This window comes from Somniosus microcephalus, chromosome 15 (genome assembly GCF_052327205.1).
Source record: "Somniosus microcephalus isolate GS21.2 chromosome 15, FLI_Smic_1.0, whole genome shotgun sequence".
Classification (NCBI taxonomy): Eukaryota; Metazoa; Chordata; class Chondrichthyes; order Squaliformes; family Somniosidae; genus Somniosus; species Somniosus microcephalus.
In genome coordinates this window covers 127,344,721-127,368,445 of record NC_141001.1, presented here as the reverse complement: position 1 = coordinate 127,368,445, position 23,725 = coordinate 127,344,721, and the positions used below count along the sequence as shown (strand labels likewise).

At 46.0% G+C, this 23,725-nt stretch overlaps 1 protein-coding gene across 1 annotated transcript in view; it reads left to right on the top strand.

The window, feature by feature from the left end:
* The window catches only part of LOC147107230 (mannosyl-oligosaccharide glucosidase-like), a 38,855-nt gene extending 26,344 nt beyond the window's left edge, over window positions 1-12,511 (top strand). The window contains exons 4-5 of the mRNA XM_086008446.1: window positions 326-519; window positions 2,852-12,511. Coding sequence (XP_085864572.1) covers window positions 326-519; window positions 2,852-4,595 — 1,938 coding nt within the window. The 3' untranslated portion in view covers window positions 4,596-12,511. The remainder of the gene's footprint in view (window positions 1-325; window positions 520-2,851) is intronic.
* Window positions 12,512-23,725: the final 11,214 nt, after the last annotated feature.

Sequence of the window (23,725 nt, the reverse complement as noted above, 5' to 3'; positions counted from 1 at the left end):
TCTCTTTTTAAATAAAAACATGTTACAATTATTTAATTTAATCAGCCAGAAACTTCAACACTCCCCCAGACCCTGCTGGTGGTGGGTGATTGGGTTGACTTTAATTTTAAAACAAAGAAAAGAGAATGAAAGGTACACATTGTTTACCCGTCTGATCCAGAACAGTGTGTCATAGCTGCCTCGTATTTTGTAAATTGATTAGCCTGTATTAATTACGTGACTGGTACCACATGGACCAAACAGCAAGCAGGCAGAACCCTACAATCTTTGATGGACAGTGAGGTGTTGATGTGATTTTCATAGGCAACCTGGTCTTCTGTTGTAGAGTTCTGCCCCAGAGAACCCGGTGATATCGCTGTTATTTTATGTCGCTAGTGATGGACATGGAGTACTGCAGCCACACATTGAGGAGAAAAGGAGGCTAGTGGCAGTGTCAGGTTCTTCAGTGGAACTGGGCAAATTCACAATCACCTTCCCAGCACCAACTGCGCTAAAATCCAGCAACCTTAAATATGCCAGGTGAGATTGTCTCGCTAGCAATTAAACTGTGGATATTTCTTTTTGAAAACATGTTGGAGGTCCACACTTATTTACGGAACTATTATACATATAGGTGCACATTCACATATATGCAGTAGATGTAATTTATCTAGATTTTCAAAAGGCCTTCGATAAGGTACCCCATAATAGACTGATGAACAAGGTCAGAGAATGTGGAGTCAGGGGACAAGTAGCAGAATGGATTGCTGGCTGGCTTCAGGACAGAAAGCGGAGTGGGAGTAAAGGGTAGCCATTCATGGGGCAGAAGGTGTGTAGTGGTGTTCCACAAGGATCAGTGCTCGGACCACTGCTGTTCACAATTTATATCAACGATTTAGACTTGGGAATCAAAAACACAATTTCTAAATTTGTGGATGACACCAAATTGGGGGGGATAGTCAATACTGAGGAGGACTGCAACAAATGACAGGAGGACATTAATAAACTTGCAGAATGGGCATATAATTGGCAAATGAAGTTCAACACATAAATGTGAGGTATTACATTTTGGTAGGAAGAATAGGGAGGTCACTTATAACTTGGAGGGTGCGAGTCTAGGTGGGGTAGAGGAACAAAGGGATCTCGGAGTACAAATACACAAATCACTAAAAGTTGTGCCACAGGTTAATAAGGCCATAAAAAAAGCAAACCAAGCACTAGGGTTTATTTCCAGAGGGATAGAATTGAAAAGTCGGGAAGTTATGCTAAACCTGTATCGAACCTTGGTTAGACCACACTTGGAGTACTGCGTACAGTTCTGGTCGCCATATTATAAAAAGGATATAGAGGCACTGGAGAGGGTGCAGAGAAGATTTACAAGGATGATACCAGAAATGCGAGGGTATACATATCAGGAAAGGATGAACAGGCTGGGTCTCTTCTCTCTTGAAAAAAGAAGGCTGAGGGCTGACCTAATAGAGGTCTTTAAAATTATGAAAGCTATTGATAGAGTGGATACAGAGAGAATGTTTCCACTTGTGGGGAAGAGCATAACTAGAGGCCATCAATATAAGATAGTCACCAAGAAATCCAACAGGGAATTTAGAAGAAACTTCTTTACCCAAAGAGCGGTGAGAATGTGGAACTCGCTACCACAGGGAGTGGTTGAGGTGAATAGTATAGATGCATTTAAGGGGAGGCTAGACAAGCACATGAGGGAGAAGGGAATAGAGGGTTATGCTGATAGAGTTAGATGAGGAAAGACAGGAGGAGGTTCGAGTGGAGCATAAACGCCGGCATAGACTGGTTGGGCTGAATGGCCTGTTCCTGTGCCGTATATCCTATGTAATATATTTCTGGCACTAGTATACAGATAGATGTACATTCACAATTATCTACGGCTACATTCAGGTTTTTAGTGAGGTCATTGTGTTCAGGTGTATAATAACACACTTCTAACAGTGAACAATTCCAGATATATTTAATGGAATCATTGCATATACTGACTGCACGGTGTCTGCAAATGCAGTGTATTGCCACATCAGGCTGCTTGAACAAAGAAGAGTTAATGTTGAGAGACTGAGCTTGTTTGACTCTGGACTCTGGGGATTCTTTAGCCTTGGGGTGTTGGGGAGAGACCCTGCATATTGGTGGTCAGAAATCCTTTAACTCTATGAGGGAGTTGTACTGAGGGAATTCTACTGATGATTGCGGAGAAATTGTTCATACTGAATATCCCCAACTTATTTCCCTTCAGCTTTGGAGTGATAGCTCTAGGGAAAACATCAAGTCTGAGCCCAGGTTTTTGGGAGAGACTGGGGCCTTCAAGTAAATCTATAAATTTTTATGAGTTACATGTGAGCCAGGATTGTTACAGAATTGTGATTTTTTTCTTTGTTTCAGCTATTCAAAATGAAATTTCAGTCTGTAGCAGACAAGCATGTGCTATTGTACCATTTTAAATAGTTAATTTTGGAGGTCCTTTTCCCACTAGTTTTCCCCCTCTGTGCTTTCTCTAGCCTGCACACTGCCTGTTGATAAGAGGCACTGTACAGCCCATGAAAGCACAAAGGGGACAATCTGGTGGAAAAATACGTGCAGCAGCCATGCAACAATTCTACCTCCTATGAGGAGCTGTGAGACTTTTCATCAGAATCTCCTCCCCACTTCCCTCTGTTGAGATGGGGAGCTCAGTGAAGCAGGCATATCGAAGATGCTTTTCATCACTACTGGTGCCAAACCATGCCATACCTGCAGTAAAACTGGCTGATAGAGAATGCTGCAGAACACTCCCTGTTTCAACTTTGAACACTTGAGTTTATTTGTTGCTCCTTCTCACCTCCTGTTTTCTTTTTTCTGTCATTTTTAACAGTTACAACTATCTAAAGGCACCCTGTCCAAGTTTGGAGATGATGACAGACATTGTGAAGAACAGCTTGAATGGCCGTTTTGTGTACAGCTCCGTGTCTGCTGCCAGGCGGTACTACATCGGCGTGGACACCTACAGGCCACCCCCAGAACATGGTGGTGACACCCAGCAAAACAACTTCTTGGTTCACCAAGTAACTGTGCAGGTTCCCTTTGAGGTTGAAGTCTTGTTTGAGTCTGAAAGTTTCACAGATCGATCCAATCATTTTGCTGGGGAGGTCTTCACAAATGAGCTGGAGAGGTGGAAACAATCATTTGATGAAAAATTTGATACCATTTTCCAATTGCCAGATAAGGGCTTTCCCCCTCAACAAATTAAATTTGCTAAAGCTGTTTTCAGTAATACAGTTGGTGGGATGGGGTATTTCTACGGTCAGTCATATGTTCAGTCCAAATACAATGAGTACCCATTGCCTTACCTGGAGGGCCCACTGTACACTGCAGTTCCATCTCGTTCATTCTTTCCCCGAGGATTCCTCTGGGATGAAGGGTTCCATCAACTTCTGATCAGTAAATGGGATCCATCTATTAGTAAAGAGGTGATTGGACACTGGTTAGATATGATGAATGTCGAAGGTTGGATACCCAGAGAGCAGATTCTGGACAATGAGGCACGCAGTAAAGTGCCAGCAGAGTTTATCGTACAGAGAAATGAAAATGCCAATCCTCCTACACTCTTCCTGACATTACAAAAACTGATCGAAGATTTAAATGGGCGATTGACTGCAGAAGACAAGATTTACCTGAAGAGACTCTTTCCACGTTTGAAAACTTGGTACGATTGGTACAATTCAACCCAAGTTGGGTCCCTACCATCAACCTATCGTTGGAGGGGTCGCGACACTGACACCAACCTGTTCCTCAATCCAAAAACTCTGACCTCTGGGCTTGATGATTACCCACGAGCATCACACCCTTCTGAGGATGAACGACATGTGGACCTTCGCTGCTGGATGACATTAGCATCGAAGATTATGACAGATATTGCACAAATCCTTGGAGTACCACATCAAGACTATCAGAACATGTACGAAAAGCTGAGTGACAACCCTTTGCTTCAAGAACTGCACTGGTCTGAGGATCTGAAGGCATTCAGTGATTATGGGAATCATACCCAGTCCATTATTCTAGAGCGAGAGAAGATCTATGTGCCACCTGGTCAGCCTCGACAGCATGTCCAACCAGCCAGGCTTATCCGTTCTGTTCGGAAACAACCAAAGCCTCAGTATGTGAATGCTTTTGGCTATGTGAGCCTGTTCCCATTCCTGCTTCAAATTCTGCAACCTGATTCCCCAAACCTTCAACATATCTTAAAGGATATGAGGGATGAGGAGAAACTCTGGACCCCTTACGGCCTACGCTCACTTTCAAAATCCAGCCCCCTCTACTTGAAACGCAACACTGAATATGACCCACCTTACTGGCGTGGCCCCATTTGGATTAACATGAACTACCTTGTAGTTCGGGCACTGCATTATTATTCCACTCAAAGCGGACCATATCGAGAAATGGCAGCAACACTATACCAGGAGCTGAGGACTAACCTCATATCAAATATGTACAAGCAGTTTGTACAGACCGGGTACTTGTGGGAGCAATATAACGATAGTACTGGCAGAGGGCAGGGTAGTCACCCCTTTACTGGTTGGTCTTCCCTGATAGTTCTAATAATGGCAGAGCAATATTAATGCTCTCACCGGTGTCATCCCATATAATGGTTTAGGGCTGTGCCTAGGGATTATTTTGTGATTGAATATTTCATTATTTCAATGACTGAATCTTGCAATACATGAAATAGTTTTGGTTAAACTTCCCTGCATGTTAATGGGAGAGAAATTCAACATCGTTGCGCATGTTTTATGGGTGTAAAACGGGCACATTGATGACAGATTTAGCAGTGCAACAGCTTGAGCCCAATCTGCACGTGTGCTCCACGACTGCTAAATTAACAGGGCCTTTATTAGGTGGCCTTGGTGGCTGCCTAAAACAGGGATTAGGCCCCTTGAATATGTTAATGAAGGGCCTAATGCTTGTTTAAGGTCCCATTAGAGAAATTGGTAAGCATTCAGCAGAGCAGGCACGGGCCGCGGTGGATCCAGTGCTGGCAACAAACGGGTACGCTTCTCTAAAAACATTTACTTTAATGCAGAGCCAGGAGGAGTGGTCCACGCCCCTGTCAGCCTGCGATCGTACCCGCCCCCGGGATTACTGAGAGCCCCTGTCAGCCCGCGATCGTACCCGCCCCCGGGATTACTGAGAGCCCCTGTCAGCCCGTGATCGTACCGGCCCCCGGGATTACTGAGAGCCCCTGTCAGCCCGCGATCGTACCCGCCCCCGGGATTACTGAGAGCCCCTGTCAGCCCGCGATCGTACCCGCCCCGGGATTACTGAGAGCCCGTCAGCCCGTGATCGTACCCGCCCCCGGGATTACTGAGAGCCCCTGTCAGCCCGCGATCGTACCCGTCCCCGGGATTACTGAGAGCCCCTGTCAGCCTGCGATCGTACCCGCCCCCGGGATTACTGAGAGCCCCTGTCAGCCCGTGATCGTACCCGCCCCCGGGATTACTGAGAGCCCCTGTCAGCCCGCGATCATACCCGCCCCCGGGATTACTGAGAGCCCCTGTCAGCCCGCGATAGTACCCGCCCCTGGGATTACTGAGAGCCCCTGTCAGCCTGCGATCGTACCCGCCCCCGGGATTACTGAGAACCCCTGTCAGCCTGTGATCGTACCCGCCCCCGGGCTCACTGAGAGCCCCTGTCAGCCCGCGATCGTACCCGCCCCCGGGATTACTGAGAGCCCGTCAGCCCGCGATCGCACCCGCCCCCGGGATTACTGAGAGCCCCTGTCAGCCCGCGATCGTACCCGCCCCCGGGATTACTGAGAGCCCCTGTCAGCCTGCGATTGTACCCGCCCCGGGATTACTGAGAGCCCCTGTCAGCCTGCGATCGTACCCGCCCCCAGGATTACTGAGAGCCCCGTCAGCCTGCGATTGTACCCGCCCCGGGATTACTGAGAGCCCCTGTCAGCCTGCGATCGTACCCGCTCCCGGGATTACTGAAAGCCCCTGTCAGCCCACGATTGTACCCGCCCCCGGGCTCACTGAGAGCCCCTGTCAGCCTGCGATCGCACCCACACCCCCCTCCCTTGCAGGAGTTACCCGAGAGCCTCGCTCTCAGTTGGGATTGTAAAAGTAAATCCCAACTTAATTTATAATTAATGGATTTCTTATTAAAGTTGGAGTTTAGGGTTTTAATATCCTGGCTCCCTTTACTTCACTGATGAGTAATTGGATGAGTGTCTTTCCCACTCTTCAGTGAATGTGTTCAACTCCTCATATACCCAAAGGAGACAGATTGCTGTTTGATGTATTTGAAAGAGTAGATGAAGGACTCAGTGTTAGGTTTAATAGGGGTCTGCTAATTCTGCCACTATTGTAATCCTCTGTTAACAGACTAAAGGTCGCTAATGTTTCTTTGATACCAGAATCTGAACGGCTGGACCAACATGTACCACAATAACTGGTTTTATAGGAAGACTTGTTAATTTTGAGTTTTGAATCTGTCCTCTTTAATTAATGGCACAGCCCTTTCATAGGTTTATATTCAATCCCTCCAGCGCCCCATGGTCCCACGTGTATGTTTGCAGTGCTGAATTTCTCATTTTGTGTGACATTTTGTAAATAAATTGATGTCAAGTGGAAGAAATCAGGTAGTGGCAACTTCAAAACAAGTGGTCAAGAACACAAGATATCCACCTACATCACAAAGCTATCTGTAGGATATGTAGAGGATACACTGCACGTAAACTAAACAATATTGGACAAGCTCTGGTGACCTCAGACAAAGTTTCATTTTTCTAAAACACCATTCCTATTGTGTATTCCTTACAGAATGTGTATGCGTTCTAAAAGCACTCTGAAAATTACACAAAATTCATTTGCTTCTGGAGTGTAACTACTGTATGGAACAAAGGAACAGGAGGAGGCCAATCAGCCCCTCGAGCCTGTTCCCTCATTGACTTCGATCATGTCTGATCTGTACCTCCACTCCATCTACCCGCCTTTGATGCATGGCCCTTGATACCCTCACCTAACAAAAATCGATCAATCTCCATCTTTAAAGCTCCAGTTGACTCCCAGCATCCACAGCTTTTTATAGAACCATTGAATAGCACAGGAGGAGGCCATTCGGCCCATCGAGTCTGCGCCGGCTCCTTCGAAGAGCAATCCAGTCAGTCCCGCTCTTTCCCCAGATCCCTGCAATTTTTTCTCCTTCGAGTATTTATCCAATTCCCTTTTGAAGGTGACTATTGAATCTGGATCCACCGCCCTCCCAGGCAGTGCGTTCCAAATCCTAACCACTCGTCGCAGAAAAAGTTTTTCCTCTCGTCGCGTCTGGTTCTTTTGGGGGAGAGTTCCAGATTTCCACTACCCTTTGTGTGGAAAAGTGCTTCCTGATTTCATTCCTGAATGCTCTAGCTGTAATAAGACTTCCCCACCAGAGGAAATAGTTTCTCTGTGTCTACCCCATTTTAAACACCTAGATTAGATCAACCCTCAACCATCTAAACTCCAGGGAATGCAAGCCACGTCTATGCAACCCTTCCTCATCTTTTAGCCCCGGTATCATTCTGGTGAATCTGCGCTGCTCCCTCTCCAAGGCCAGTATATCCTTCCTGAGGCTCGGGGCCCTGAACGGAACGCAGTGTCCAGATGGGGCCTGACCAAGGCTTTCTACAATTGAAGCATCACTTTCAACCCTTTGTATTCTAACCCCCTTGAGAAAAAGGCCAACGTTTCATTAGCCTTTTTGATTACATGTGAACTAAATTTTAGTGATTTGTGTACCTGGACATGCAAATTCCACGCTCCACCACAGTTTCTAGTCTCTTGCCATTTAGAAAATATTCTGATTTATTTTCTTGGATTCAAAGTGGATGACCTCACACTTGCCCACATCGAACTCCATCTGCCCATTCAGTGAATCTGTCTGTCCCTTTTGTAACCCCCTGCACCCACCTACACTATTTGCTGTGCCAGCTAACATAGTGCCATCGGCAAACTGGGCTGCACAGCTCTCAGACACAACTCGCCCTTCACAAACCCATGTCTAAAATAATGGAGTAAAATTTGCAATTTTCCAATCCACGGGTATAATTCCAGAATCTAGAGTGCTTTGGAAAATTATGACAACCACATCTGTACCTTCCCCACCTATTTTAATACCCTGGAGTGGAAACCCTCAGCTCCTGGACATTTGTCCTATTATTTTCTCCATTACCATTTTTTAGCATTAAATCCTCTTAAGTTTCTCCCCCTGATTATTTTTCCGTTCCCTTGTGGGTATTTTGTCCTCCCACCCTTGTGAAAATGGGTACAAAGTATTCCTTTAACAAGTCTGTCATTTCTTTATCCATTATAGTCTTGCCTGCATCCATCTTCAATAGCCCACATTTCCCTTTACCAATTCCTTTCTCAATATATTTATAATAACTTTTACTGTTAGTTTTGACATTGCGCTCAAGCTTTTGTTCATACTCCCTTTTTGCACCTCATTACTTTCTTTATATCCCTTTTTTTATAGTTATCCCAGTCTGTTGGATTTTCCCTCTGTTTTGCATTGTGTAAACCTTTTCTTTTACCGTGATACTTCCCAGTTTGTCTATAGCTTTACCCATTAATAGCTCAGCCCAGTCTACTGTGGTCAGTTTATTACTCATCCCTTTGAAGTTTATAATTTAAAATCTTGGCTTGTGCTTCTCCCTCTTAAACCTAATAATCAAATTCAATCATATTATGATCGCTATTTGCAAGATGTTCCCTCAGTCAGTATGAGTGTAACCTAGTCTGCAACTGCAGATCCCTGGAGTTCCAAATTGGGACCCCGATTCTCCAGTCTCCTGTGCAGATTGAATTATTTATTTAGTGCACCAAGTGTTTTCCATTCAGGTCAACTGAGAGTTTTCACACTGGTGGTACATTTTGTAGCACACACGAATCCCTCTGACCCTGTGTGGCACTTAACGTACATCATTACATACATTAACTGTGAATTGTTTGGCCATTTAAAATGGGCCAAACTATTTGTTGACAGGTCACTGCTTGTTACTTAGAGTAGTAAAATTCCACTGCATCCTCTAGAACAACTTGTATCTTCATTAATCTGAATAATCTGATTTTGCTTGCAGCTTCTTGCTCACACTTTCATAGACTCATAGAATGGTTACAGCACGGAAGAAGGCCATTTGGCCCGTCGAGCCCGTGCCGGCTCTCTGCAAGAGCACTTAGCAAGTCCCATTCCCCCGCCCTTTCCACGTAGCCCTGCAGATACCTGGAGTTCCAAATCGGGACCCCGATTCTCCAGTCTCCTGTGTAGACTGAATTATTTATTTAGTGCTCAAGTGCATGCACCAAGTGTTTTCCATTCAGGTCAACTGAGAGTTTTCACCTGGTGGTACATTTTGTATCACACACGAATCCCTTCAGATACTGATCCAATTCCCTTCTGAAAGCCATGATTGAGTCTGCCTCCACCACCCTCAGGCCGTAGATTCCAGATCTTAACCACTCGCTGCGTAAAAAAGTTTTTTCTTACGTCGCCTTTGGTTCTTTTGCCAATCACCTTAAATCTGTGTCCTCTGGTTCTCTACCCTTCTGCCAATGGGAACAGTTTCTCTCTGTCTAGACCCCTCATGATTTTGAACACCTCCATCAAATCTCCTCTCAACCTTCTCTGCTCTAAGGACAACCCCAGCTTCTCTCGTCTCCACATAACTGAAGTCCCTCATCCCTGAAACCATTCTAGTAAATCTTTTCTGCACCCTCTCCAAGGCCTTCACATCCTTCCTAAAGTGTGGTGCCCAGAATTGGACACAATACTCCAGTTGAGGCTGAACCAGTGTTTTATAAAGGTTCCTCATAATTTCCACACTTTTGTACTCTATACCTTTATTCATGAAGCTCAGGATCCCATAAGCTTTTTTAACTGCTTTCTCAACCTGCCCTGACACCTTCAACGATTTATGTACATATACCCCCAGGTCTCTCTGTTCATGCACCCACTTTAGGATTGTACCCTTCAGTTTATATTGCCTCTCTTCATTGTTTCTACCAAAATGTATCAGTTCGTGCTTTTCTGTGTTAAATTTCTTCTGCCACGTGTCCGCCCATTCCACCAGCCTGTCTATGTCCTCTTGAAGTCGATCACTCTCCTCCTCACTGTTCACTACCAAGTTTTGTGTCATCTGCAAATTTTGAAATTGTGCCCTGTACACCCAAGTCTAAGTCATTAATATATATCAAGAAAAGCAGTGGTCCGAGAACCAACCCCCGGGGAACACCACTGTATACTTTCCTCCAGTCCAAAAAACAACTGTTCACCACTCCTCTCTGTTTCCTGTCACTTAGCCCATTTCGTATCCATGCTGCCACTGTCCCTTTTATTCCATGGGCTTCAACTTTGCTGGCAAGCCTATTATGTGGCACTTTGTTGAATACCTTTTGGAAATCCATGTACACCACGTCAACCACATTGCCCTCATTAACCCTCTGTTACCTCATAAAAAATCGATCAAGTTGGTTAAACACGATTTGCCTTCAACAAATCCATGCTGGCTTTCCTTATTTATTCCACACTTGTCCAAGTGACTATTAATTTTGTCCCTGATTATTGTTTCTAAAAGCTTCCCCACTACTGAGGTTAAACTGACTGGCCTGTAGTTGCTGGGTTTATCTTTACATCCTTTTTTAAACAAGGGTGTAATATTTGCAATTCTCCAGTCCTCTGGCACCACTCCCATTTCTAAGGAGGATTGGAATATTATGGCCAGTATCTCCACGATTTCTTCCTTAACCCCCCTCAGCATCCTAGGATGCATCCCATCCGGTCCTAGTGATTTATCTACTTTAAGTACAGTCAGCCTTTCTAGTACCTCCTCTTGATCAATTTTTATTCCATCCTGTATCTCCACTACCTCCTTTCACTATGACTTTGGCAGCATCTTCTTCCTTGGTGAAGACAGATGCAAAGTACTCATTTAGTACCTCAGCCATACCCTCTGCCTCCATGCGTAGGTCTCCTTTTTGGTCCCTAATCGGCCCCACCCCTCCTTTTATTACCTGTTTACTATTTATATACCTATAGAAGACTTTTGGATTACCTTTTATGTTAGCTGCCATTCTATTCTCATACGCTCTCTTTGCCCCTCTTATTTTCTTTATCACTTCCCCTCTGAACTTTCTATATTCAGCCTGCAGTAGTGCTCGGCTTCATTGAAAATATTTAGGAAACCGGTTTCCGAATCAAAAGGTGGGACAAATTATGTTAATGTTTAAGCAAGTGGGCTTGAAGTAAGCAGTACACATATAAGTAGATCGGCCCTGCAGTAGCAGAGTGGTCCATCAAGGTGTTGACAGTTGAGAGCTGGTGGGAACTATTGGGGAATGGCTGGTCTTTAGACCGCACCCCACCAAACAACCACATGCATTAATACAGCGCCTTTAATGTAGAAACACATCCCAAAGTGCTTCACAGTGGCAGAATAAAAAAAATGGACATCGAGTCAAAGAAGGAGAATTGGGGGCTGGGGGGGAGACTAAATGGTTGATCAGAGAGGTGGATTATAAGAAAGGTCTTAAAGGAGGTGGAGAGGCGGAGGAGTTTGGGGAGGGAATTCCAGAGTGTGAGGCCTGGGCTAAAGGCATAGCCTCCAATGGTGGGACAAAATGGAGGGATATACCCTGAGGAATTGACTCGGACTCATTCCATTGCTTTTCAAACTTTATTATCCTGTTCAGTCAGAAATCATTCTGTATTTTCTGATGGGCAAAAAATGAATTTAAGTGAAACCATACAAAATGACAAAAGACTGGTTTCCTATTAGTGCAGGTTTGAATTTTTTAAGTCAACAGTTTTCATACAATAGAGAATGTTTACTATTGTAACAATGATGAAGATATTTTACTGTTGGTGTTAATGGGAGGATATTGTACTGAATTTCAACAGAATCCTAAATGCTACAAAAGGAAATGTCTGGACACTCACCAAGGATTATTCAATCTCTCCCTCATAGCTGGTTAAAATCTGCTGGTCAGAGGCAGCAAATAGATGTTTCATGTAGAATTCATGATAAAATAGGACATGTAGCTGCATGCTTGTTTTAATGTCCTTAAAACATGTGACCCAAGGACCGGAATTTCCTGAAAATGTGCGCTGAAACAACAGTGCAAGTACACCATAAAAATGCCAATTTTCGGTGCAAAGGTCAAGGATATTCGGACGCAAGTGACTTACGCCTATTTTTACAATGCCCCCAAATTTCCTCAATTTTTTACACCGATTCAACAAAACCATCTGCTGCTCATTAACATAGCCCCACCCCCTGCAAAATTATAGCTCACCCAAATTTCTTGCATTTCCGCCAGTTCTAAACAGGCTATAAATTTATGCCTAAAATTGTAGGTGCAACAGGACCTAAAGTAATATTTCTGGTGTTTTATTCTGATTTTTTTATTATTTCTCCTCACGGAGGTGTACAATGTATTCTCTGTATATGAATGCATGTTTTTTGCATCAGAATGATTGGCATTAAAAATTGAAAAACATCCACGATTGCATTTACTTAAACATTCTGTCTCTCCTGTGCGTAAATGATGGTTTAAGAGCTTCAAACTTTAATTTTCATGCATATAGAGGGACTTGAAAAAGGAATATGGTGTAAATTTGGCACTTTCATCAGGCCATGAGTGCAGATTTCCACTTATTTCACGCCCGTTTTTACATTCTGGCGTAAGCTAATGTGATTCTCAGGAAATTTCAGCATAACTTGCCAGTTATGGCGTTTCAGGAAATTGTGGCCTAAAGGTTGGAATAAGGGAACACTGAAGAGGCAGTGGTCAATGTGTACATATATCTATCCCCTTTAAAGGCTTCTACATAGATACATAGAAGATAGGAGCAGGAGTAGGCCATTCGGCCCTTCGTGCCTGCTCCGCCATTTAATGAGATCATGGCTGATCCTTTAATTCAGTATCCCGTCCCCGCCTTCTCTCCGTAACCCTTAACCCCTTTTGCCCGTAGAAATATATCTAATTCCCTCTTAAATATATTTAATGAGCTGGCGTACACTGCCCTCTGTGGCAATGAGTTCCACAGGTTCACCACTCTCTGAGTGAAGAAATTCCCCCTCATCTCTGTCCTAAATGGTTTAGCCCTTATCCTTAAATTATGTCCTCTAGTTCTGTTTTCACCCGCCAAGGGAAACATTCCTTCTGCATCCAGTCTGTCTAGACCTGTCAGAATTTTATACACTTCTATGAGGTCCCCTCTCAATCTTCTAAACTCCAGTGTGTACATCCCTAAACTACATAGTCTCTCCTCATAGGTCATTCCCGCCATTCCTGGTATCAGCCTGGTGAATCGCCGCTGCACCCCCTCCATGGCAAGAACATCCTTCCTCAGATGAGGCGACCAAAACTGTACACAGTACTCGAGGTGTGGTCTCACCAGTGCCCTGTACAGCTGCAGCAAGGTATCCCTGTTCCTGTATTCTAACCCTTTTGCTATGAAGGCCAGCATACCGTTTGCCTTCTTGACCGCCTGTTGCACCTGCATGCTCGCCTTCAGTGACTGGTGTACAAGAACACCCAGGTCTCTCTGTACTTCCCCCTCTCCCAATCTATTGCCATTTAAATAATAATTTGCCCTCCCGTTCCTGCACCCAAGGTGGATAACTTCGCACTTGTCCACATTATAGTGCATCTGCCATTTATCCGCCCAATCGCCCAGTCTGTCCAAATCGCTCTGGAGCTTCCTGGTCTCTTCCTCTGAGCCCACCCCACCTCCTAGTTTAGTGTCGTCTGCAAATTTGGAAATGCTGCATCCGACTCCCTGATCCAGGTCATTAATGTAAATTGTGAACAGCTGGGGGCCCAGGACAGATCCCTGTGGTACCCCACTTGTTACTGCCTGCCATTCAGAAAATGAGCCGTTTATTCCAACTCTCTGTTTTCTATCTGACAGCCAGTTCCCTATCCACGCCAAAACTTTCCCCTTTATCCCATGAGCCTCAATTTTCCATGCTAATCTTTTATGTGGGACCTTATCGAAGGCCTTTTGGAAGTCCAGGTACACCACATCTACTGGCTCTCCCCCATCTATTCTACCAGTTACTCCCTCAAAAAATTCCAATAGATTAGTCAAGCACGATTTACCCTTTGTAAATCCATGTTGACTCTGTCCTATCCTGTCCCCATTTGCTAAGTGCTCCGCTATTTCATCCTTAATGATGGACTCCAGCATTTTGCCCACAACTGATGTAAGGCTTACAGGTCTGTAATTACCTGCTTTTTCCCTACCCCCCTTTTTGAATAGTGGGGTAACGTTAGCTACCCTCCAATCCATCGGCACTGTTCCCGAGTCTAATGAATTCTGAAAAATCATCCTTAGTGCATCCGCTATCTCTAGGGCCACCTCCTTCAGTACCCTAGGATGCATGTTATCAGGCCCTGGGGATTTGTCCACCTTCAATCCCTTTAGCTTCCTTAACACCATATCCTTAGAGATATTGATTTGCGTCAGTTCCTCCTTTGCCAATGTCCCTATTTTTCCCGATATCCCAGGGAGGTTTTTTGTGTCTTCCTTCGTAAAGACTGACCCAAAGTATGCATTTAGTTGATCTGCCATTTCCTTATTTCCCATTATATATTCCCCCGTATCTGACTGCAATGGACCAACTTTGGTTTTCACCAGTCTTTTCCTTTTGATATATTTATAAAAGCTTTTGGAGTTAGTTTTTATATTTTCCGCCAGCTTGTTTTCGTAAGCTATTTTGCCCCTCTTGATCATGCCCTTTGCCCTCCTTTGCTCTATCTTAAACTGTTCCCAATCTTCCGCTCTGGCGCTTTTTTTGGCTATTTTATACGCCCTATCTTTGGATTTTATGCTGTCTCTAATTTCCCCTGTTATCCACGGTTGAGTCACCTTTTTAGATTTCCTTTTATGCCAGATTGGTATAAACAATTTTTGCAATTTTGTCATTCTATCTTTAAATGTTTGCCATTGTTTATCTACCTCCAGTCCTCTCAGGAACGTTGTCCAATCAGACCTACTCAGTTCCCATCTCATGGCATCATAATTCCCCTTGTTTAAATTCAGGACCTTAGTCTCTGAGTCAATTTCTTCGCTCTCCATTTCGAGTGAGAAATCGATCATGTTATGATCGCTCTGACCCAAGGGTCCCCGTACAACAAGATTACTGATTAGTCCCTTCTCATTGCACAGTACCCAGTCCAATATAGCCTGTTCCCGAGTTGGTTCCTCGACATATTGATCCAGATAACCATCCCTTAAACACTCAAGGAATTCCTCCTCCTCATTATTTTTACTGATTAGGCTAGTCCAATCTATATGTAAGTTAAAGTCACCTATGATGACAGCTGTGCTCTTATTGCACGCTTCTCTAATTTCCCTCGTGATGCCCTCCCTAACCTCTATTTTACTATTTGGAGGCCTATATACCACTCCTATTAATGTTTTTCGCCCCTCGCTATTTCTTAGCTCCACCCATATAGATTCTGTATTAACTGAGTTAATATCCTTCCTTTCAATTGCATTTATCCCCTCTTTTACTAGCAATGCTACCCCTCCTCCCTTTCTTTTTTGTCGATCCTTCCTAAATACTGAATACCCCTGTATGTTAAGCTCCCAGCCCTGCTCACCCTGCAACCATGTTTCCGTAATCCCAATTAGATCATAATTATTAACCTCTATTTCCACAGCTAATTCATCTACCTTGTTCCTGATGCTTCTCGCATTAAGGTTTAAAACCCTCAGGCTTTTTTTATGCTCACATTTTTTATGAATTAGTTTGGCCCTTTGTTTTTTGTTCCTCACCCTTTTACCATTTATTTCTGTCTGCCTTTCACTTTCCTCTATTTCACTACATAGGTTTCTAGCCCCCTGCCATACTAGTTTAAATGCTCCCGAACTGCTTTATCAAAAATTACCCCGAGAACATCAGTTCCATCTCTGCACAGGTGTAGACCGTCCCTTTTGTATAGGTCACACCTACCACAAAACTGGTTCCAATGCCTCAAAAATTTAAAACCCTCCCTCTTACACCACTGCTCAAGCCACGTATTTAGCCTAACTATCCTGTTCTCTGTACTCTTACTAGCACGTGGCACTGGTAGTAATCCAGAGATTACTACCTTCGAGGTCCTACTTTTTAGCTTGGCTCCTAACTCCCTAAATTCTACTTGTAGGACCTCTTCCCTTTTTTTAGCTACGTCGTTGGTACCAACATGTATCACGACAACTGGCTGTTCCCCCTCCCCCTCCAGAATGTTCTGCACCCGCGCCGAGACATCCTTGACCCTTGCACCAGGGAGGCAACATACCATCCTGGAGTCTCGGTCGCGACCACAGAAACCCCTATCTATTCCCCTTACAATCGAATCCCCTATTACTATAGCCCTGCCACTCTTTTTCCCTCCCTTCTTTGCAACAGAGCCAGTCATGGTGCCATGAGCCTGGCTGCTGGTGCCTTCCCCCGATGCGTCACCCCCCCCGACAACAGTACCTAAGACGGTGAACCTGTTGCTAAGGGAGACAACCCCAGGGGATTTCTGCACTACCTTCCTGCCCTTGCTCTGCCTTTTGGTCACCCATGTACTGTCTACGCTGGCCTTAACCTGCGGTGTGACCAACTCACTAAATGTGCTATCCACACCCCTCTCAGAATCGTGGATGCTCCAAAGTGAGTCCATCTGCAGCTCAAGGGCCGTCATGCGGTCCCACATGAGCTGCAGCTGGACACACTTCCCGCACACATAGTCGTCAGGGACACAGGAAGCGTCCCTGATTTCCCACATGTTACAGGAGGAGCATGACACAGGTCCGAGCTCTACTGCCATGACTTAACCCTTATATTACTTTTTAATTCTGATTGTGTTACTTCAGTGCAATGCCCCGTAATGCTGTAAATGTTCAATGTTTTCTGTGTGCTGAAATGATGCTGCTTTGTAACTGATGGAGCTGGGAGCAGGTTATCTGTTTGCATGTTTTGCTGGGAATTGTTTAGTGCAGAGATCTAGAAAATCTGAAATAACTGATAGCCCATACAAAAGAAGAGATAAATTACAGTTTATTTTGTAAAGAATTTTGAAATTCCTTTAGCTGTGGCTACGACAACACCATTTTAGGCACATGCACCAATTTTAGTAGAATCCAGGTAAATGTACTTCACACATGGATATTTACTTAACAAACATCTATCACCATTCAGTAACCAAGGAAGTAAAGCTCTCGCAACAATCAAAAAAACACTGCTTTTCGTCTCACCATTTCCCCACAAATACAGAAAAATGTTAAAGTTTACATGCCTATGCTGTGCGAATGAGCATTGAGATCACAGGCCTATCAACAATTGTGTCTATTACTCATTTTTCAGAAATGCAATGGCTAGTAGCTAACACATTGGACAACACTGCTTTCGTTCACAGCTCAATGGGCTATTTTTGCGAAAATGTTATGCCTAGTTTTGAGTTCTGTTTAAGGACAAATGGGGGCTCATTATTACTTTCAAATAATGTAATTGAAAGGAGTTTTATTTGTGTGTTTTAGCAGGTTCAAAGTTGGATGGAGCACAGTACCTTGATACAATACTTTGTAGCTGTCACATCCGCTGTAACAGTGCAAACGTTTTCAGTTTGCTAATATGGTGCTTTGAGAGCTGAATTAAGATTTTGCATGCATCTTCGATCAGTGATACAGTGCTTCTCGGCTTGTGATGGACAGCAGCAGACAAGCAAATTACACCTGTCTTACAGGCTCTGAATTCCTGTTCACTCCTGGTTGTGTGTCTAGTGTAATTCTGTGCATTTTGCTTGTTAGTAAATATTTGCTGCTTTTCCATGGTGGAGGTTGTACCTCGTTAACACATACAATATGGATTGGTGTGAAAATACTCAAAACAGTTCAAGGAAAACTCAGTCATTGGTGTACTTACAAATGTCTCCATGTGATGCAGAAACCCACCTGAAATCTGTATGAAACCACCACTAGGGGGCAGCCCTGACATCTGTACCAGTGAAAACAGTCCAGCTGCTTTTTTTAAAGTAAGATAATGGAGCAGAGTTTGTTCATCAGTAAACTGCCAGCAGTTTGTGGCCCTGGTACAGGATAAAGGAGAGTTGTGTCAGCAGTAATCATTGTTCAAGGTGAGCTCATTTCAAGGGAAGTGATAAAGTGATTGTGGCCATTGATATTTTTAAGGGGTATGAATCCCTTTTCCTTGCAGCTGGACAGATGAACTGCAGCCAAGCCTTTGTCAACACTGATAACCAGCCACTAGGATGTGCACAGCAGCAGCCAGCGGGCAGCTCTGGTCCTCCCACCAGCCCATCTGTGTTCAATAGCACAAGCTAAGATCAACAACTGACTCGGGAGGATCACACCAGCGCCCCACAGTCTGGACCATGCATTACTTCTCCAATGCAATTACACAGGTTTTGCTTCTTAAATTCCTGGCATTTCCTTAAACCTAAACTTCTGACACAAGTTTTAAAGGAAGACAGGCAATCGGGAATTTTACTCCATTGAGGAGAACCATTGTTTTGAACTGGGGTTCCAAGCACAGAAAGGGACACATCTCTGTGGTATATTCTTTGAGCTGTCAACAGTGTTACCCTGCATCTGCCTCGTGCTCTCTAGTCTGGGAGCGTTTGATGCTGATAATGGGTGAAAGTGTTCCCATGTCCCTTAAACTGATATATCTCATCTTAATTAGTAGAAAATGTTACCATTTGGTTTCCAAGAGAGTGGTGTGGGCTGTGCTCGGTATGTGCAAGTCTCCCTACTCCATCCTGTTCTAGTTCCTTCTGGTTTTTATTGTTAAACGGATGGAGTACAGGATATTGCACACTGTTTCTCAATAGGACGTGGGGTCAGGGGTTCTTGCACTGATATAGCAGGCTGTACCCTAGTTTGGGCTCACCTTTATTCGGTAGAATACAATGAGACATCCTTTAGAGGATTTAGGTGGTCGCTGTTCCAAATGAGATTTTTCTTGTGAAGCAATGCACCGTAACATAATTTGGTTTATATTTCACATGGCTTTTGCTGTTTAACTCTGTTCACAAAATAGTGGTGCAATACACTGAAGGTAACAATATGTGATGACTCAAAGTGCATGTTCTAACTTCTGAAATTCCAGTCTCGTACATTGCCATTGGGAAGTGGGGAGCTGGAATGGGCTCCTCGCCACAGGCAGCAATCAGATGGAGGTATCCTGAACTACTCTGTAGAATCTTTGAGCTACTTCAGAACTGTGTTGGCAAGATCACAGTTGGCACTTGGAGAAAAACGGAAGAAAATGGAGGGAGTCTTGCCTCCGCCTTCTCAGAAAAATCTCCACACTGCTCACATTCCAGTGCATTTACTAATTGCATGTTAGTCGGTGGATCACCACTTGGTTCTGTGGCTTTAGTTAGTGTAGTGTAAGGTTAGGCATTTAGTGTAGGACGTATCAGAATCTGGGATGGTCGTTGTGAAGAACAGATTGCTGAATTTTTTCCATGATATTTGATTTTATCTAAAATGTGTTGCAATCAATTCCTGTGGAAGTTTCTAAAAGAGAAAATAAATTTGTATCCAAATGTTCTTGTTGTCTTTAACTATCACATTGCCTACAATATCACACCAAACTCTTAAAGCAATATTGCGGAATCTCATCTTTCAACAAGTATGCACATGTGTACATACAGATACACACAAGCTTCACCAATTCACAGACCCCTGAAGGTACGGATAAGTCTGATTGATGGGTATTGATAATCTAGGGTCTGTAGATATTGATAAGCTAGAGACTGGGGGGGGGGGGATTGATAATGTGGAGACTGAAGTTATTGAATAAATAATTCAATCTACAGTACACCGGAGACGAGAATCGGCCCTGATTTGGAATTCCAGATATCTGCAGTTGTGATGAGGCCCCTCCTATTGGAGCAGATGTTTACATCTGGCATCTACTAACAACAACTGCAGACTAGGTTACACTCATACTGACTGTGAGGAAACATCTTACAAATAGTGACCATAATATGATTGAATTTGATACTAGGTTTGAGAGGGAGAAGCACAAACCAGGGTTTTAAATTATAAACTTCAAAGGGATGAGTAATAAACTGACCACAGTAGACCGGGCTGAGCTATTAATGGGTAAAGCTATAGACAAACAATGGGAAGTATCACGGTAAAAGAAAAGGTTTACACAATGCAAAACAGAGCGAAAATCCAACAAACTGGGATAACTATAAAAAAAAAGGGATATAAAGAAAGTAATGAGGTGCAAAAAGGAGTATAAACACAAGATTGAGAGCGATATCAGAATAACATTGAGAAAGGAATTGGTAAAGGGGATTGTAGGCCCATTAAAGGATACAAATAAAAAGGATAATATACATGCCCTCAAAAAAGCCTCGGCACCCCCCAGCTAGTGTATCTATATATATATAAACGGATACTTCTTTCTGTCTGTCTGTCTATCTATCTGTCTGTCTGTCCTCATGTGTGCGTCTGTCCGGCTATGCGCTCGAAAGTTATAGAGCGTACCTACGCGTGCGTTACGTCGAAAGAAAGCTTACCGTTCCAAAAACGGTCGTAAGCGTATTTACGTTTCGGCCGGACAAAAATCGCGCCCGCGGTATCTGAAAAACGTTCAACATTCCGCTCATTAGCATCTCATTATCCGCTCATTAGCGATAGAGTGACCTCGAGGTCGACCAATCGTACGCCGGGTTGCTGGCGCGTGCGGCCAGGCCCTCCTACGGTCGAGTGACGGGACGATTGACCAATCCTAAGCTTTCGGTCACCTGACAGTCGACCAATCGGTGCGCGTGTGGGCGGGCCTTATCGTTCTGAACCGAGGTGAGTCGCCGCCATCTTGATTCCAAACTTTTCCTTTCTTTTTCCCGCTTTCTCTGTGTCTTTAAAAAAAAAGTTGCTTTTAAAACACATATTCTTTTTAAAAAAAGTTAATTACTTTCTAAATCTTTTATCTAATCTCATTAATTTTCCTACCTTTCCCCGTTTTTCCAGGTAGGCCTCGAAGCCTCGGCCTCTCCTCCGCACCCACGGCCCTTGTCAACAAGCGGCCCCCCGATCGCCGCCATCTTTGTGAAGGCTGGAGGGGCGGGCCTCAGACGAGCGCCGCTTACCGCTGCCATCTTAGTAAAGGCTGGTGCGGCGGTGGCGTCACGGAGCTCCGCGGAGCAGGTGTGCGGCGGCGTCTAACTCTCCCCCCCCCCAGTCTGTGCCTCTCTTCCCCGCGCCTCCTGAAAGTTGCGGGGGAAGAGGCCCGAGGCACCGTGGCCGCTTTCGGAGACTTCAACTCCGTGACAGGTGAGGAGGGTCTTTGTTCACGCAATCGGCCGCCCAGGCCCGAGATCGGGAGATCGGGAGGCGGAGAGGGGAGAGAAGGGTTACCAAGGCAACCCGGGGGCTCGGGCGGGGGGGTGGGGTCTCTCTGCTCTTGAAGCCGGCTCGGGGCGGGGGGGCGTGGCTGCAGAGATCGGGCCTCCGGAGATCCGGGGGGGTGGGGGGCGAGCCTCGGGAGATCGGGGGGGGGGCGAGCCTCGGGAGATCGAGGGGGTGAGCCTCGGGAGATCGGGGGGGGGGGGGGGGGGCGAGCCTCGGGAGATCGGGGGGGGCGGGGCTCGGGAGATCGGGGGGGGCGGGGCTCGATAGATCGGGGGGGTGGGGCTCGGGGGGGGCGGGGCTCGGGAGATCGGGGGCGGGGCTCGGGAGATCGGGGGGTCGGGGCGGGAGCCTCGGGAGATCGGGGGGGGAGCCTCGGGAGATCGGGGGAGCGTGGCTCGGGGACTCTTCCCCCCTCCCCTCCCCCCTATCCCCCACCCCCCTCCCCTCCCCTTCACTCCCCCCTGCTCCCTCTCCCCTCCCCCCGCTCCCTCTCCCCTCCCCCCTCGCTCCCCTCTCCCCCCCTCCTCCTCCCCCCTCTTCTTCCCCCCCTCTTCCCCCAGTCGCTCTCTCTCTTCCCCCCCAGTCGCTCTCTCTCTTCCCCCCCAGTCGCTCTCTCTCTTCCCCCCAGTCGCTCTCTCTCTTCCCCCCAGTCGCTCTCTCTCTTCCCCCCCAGTCGCTCTCTCTCTTCCCCCCCAGTCGCTCTCTCTCTTCCCCCCCAGTCGCTCTCTCTCTTCCCCCCCAGTCGCTCTCTCTCTTCCCCCCAGTCGCTCTCTCTCTTCCCCCCCAGTCGCTCTCTCTCTTCCCCCCAGTCGCTCTCTCTTCCCCCCAGTCGCTCTCTCTTCCCCAGTCGCTCTCTCTCTTCCCCCCAGTTGCTCTCTCTCTTCCCCTCAGTCGCTCTCTCTCTTCCCCCCAGTCGCTCTCTCTCTTCCCCCCAGTCGCTCTCTCTCTTTTCCCCCCAGTCGCTCTCTCTCTTCCCCCCCAGTCGCTCTCTCTCTTCCCCCCCAGTCGCTCTCTCTCTTCCCCCCCAGTCGCTCTCTCTCTTCCCCCCCAGTCGCTCTCTCTCCCCCCCCGTCGCTCTCTCTCTTCCCCCAGTCGCGCTCTCTCTCTTCCCCCCAGTCGCTCTCTCTCCCCCCCCGTCGCTCTCTCCTCTTCCCCCAGTCGCGCTCTCTCTCTTTCCCCCCAGTCGCTCTCTCTCTTCCCCCCCAGTCGCTCTCTCTCCCCCCCGTCGCTCTCTCTCTTCCCCCCAGTCGCTCTCTCTCTTCCCCCCCAGTCGCTCTCTCTCTTCCCCCCAGTCGCTCTCTCTCTTTTCCCCCCAGTCGCTCTCTCTCTTCCCCCCCAGTCGCTCTCTCTCTTCCCCCCCAGTCGCTCTCTCTCTTCCCCCGTCGCGCTCTCCTCTTCCCCCCAATCGCTCTCTCTCTTCCCCCCAGTCGCTCTCTCTCTTCCCCCCCAGTCGCTCTCTCTCTTCCCCCCCAGTCCGCTCTCTCTCTTCCAACAACAACATGCCCTCGAAAAAGCCTCAGCAGCACCGGGCACTCCAGCTAGTATCTTCTATATATATATAAAGGAGTCGATCTGTCTGTCCTTCTGTCTGTCCTTCTGTCTGTCCTCGGGTGTGCGTCTGTCCGGCTATGCGCTCGAAAGTTACAGAGCGTACCTACGCGTGCGTTACGTCGATAGAAAGCTCACCGTTTCAAAACGATGGTAAGTGTATTTACGTTTCGGCCGGAAAAAAAATTGCGCCTGCGGTATCCGAAAAACCTTCAACATTCCGCTCATTATCCACTCATTACCATAGAGTGACATTGAGGTCGACCAATCGTGTGGTCGACCAACCCGATGGTCGACCAATCAATGCGTGGTGGGGGCGGGTTCATCGCATGTGCAGCCGGGCCCTCCTAGAGTCGAGTGACAGGACGATTGACCAATCCTATGCTTCGGTGACATGACGATCGACCAATCAGTGTGTGTGTGGGCGGGCCTTATCGTTCTGAACTGAGGTGAGTGGCCGCCATCTTTATTCTCACCTTCTGTGTGTTTATTTGTTTGGAGCGATTTTTTTTTTTTAATGTGTAAAACGTAAAAACACAATGTCTAAAATGTTAAACACAATGAAGATGGTGTTCCATCTTCTTAAAAAAAATAACTTTTGGTGTTTCAGCAAGAATGCGCGTTCCTTCTCCGTGGCAGCTTTTTAAAAACATTAAAAAACTTTCAAGATGGCCTCCCACCTTCTTAACACCCGTTTATAAAAATATAAAAAAAAATTTCTGTTGGTTTCACAGACTGCACGTTCCTTCTCTGTGGGCAGCTTTTTAAAAACATTAAAAAAACTTTCAAGATG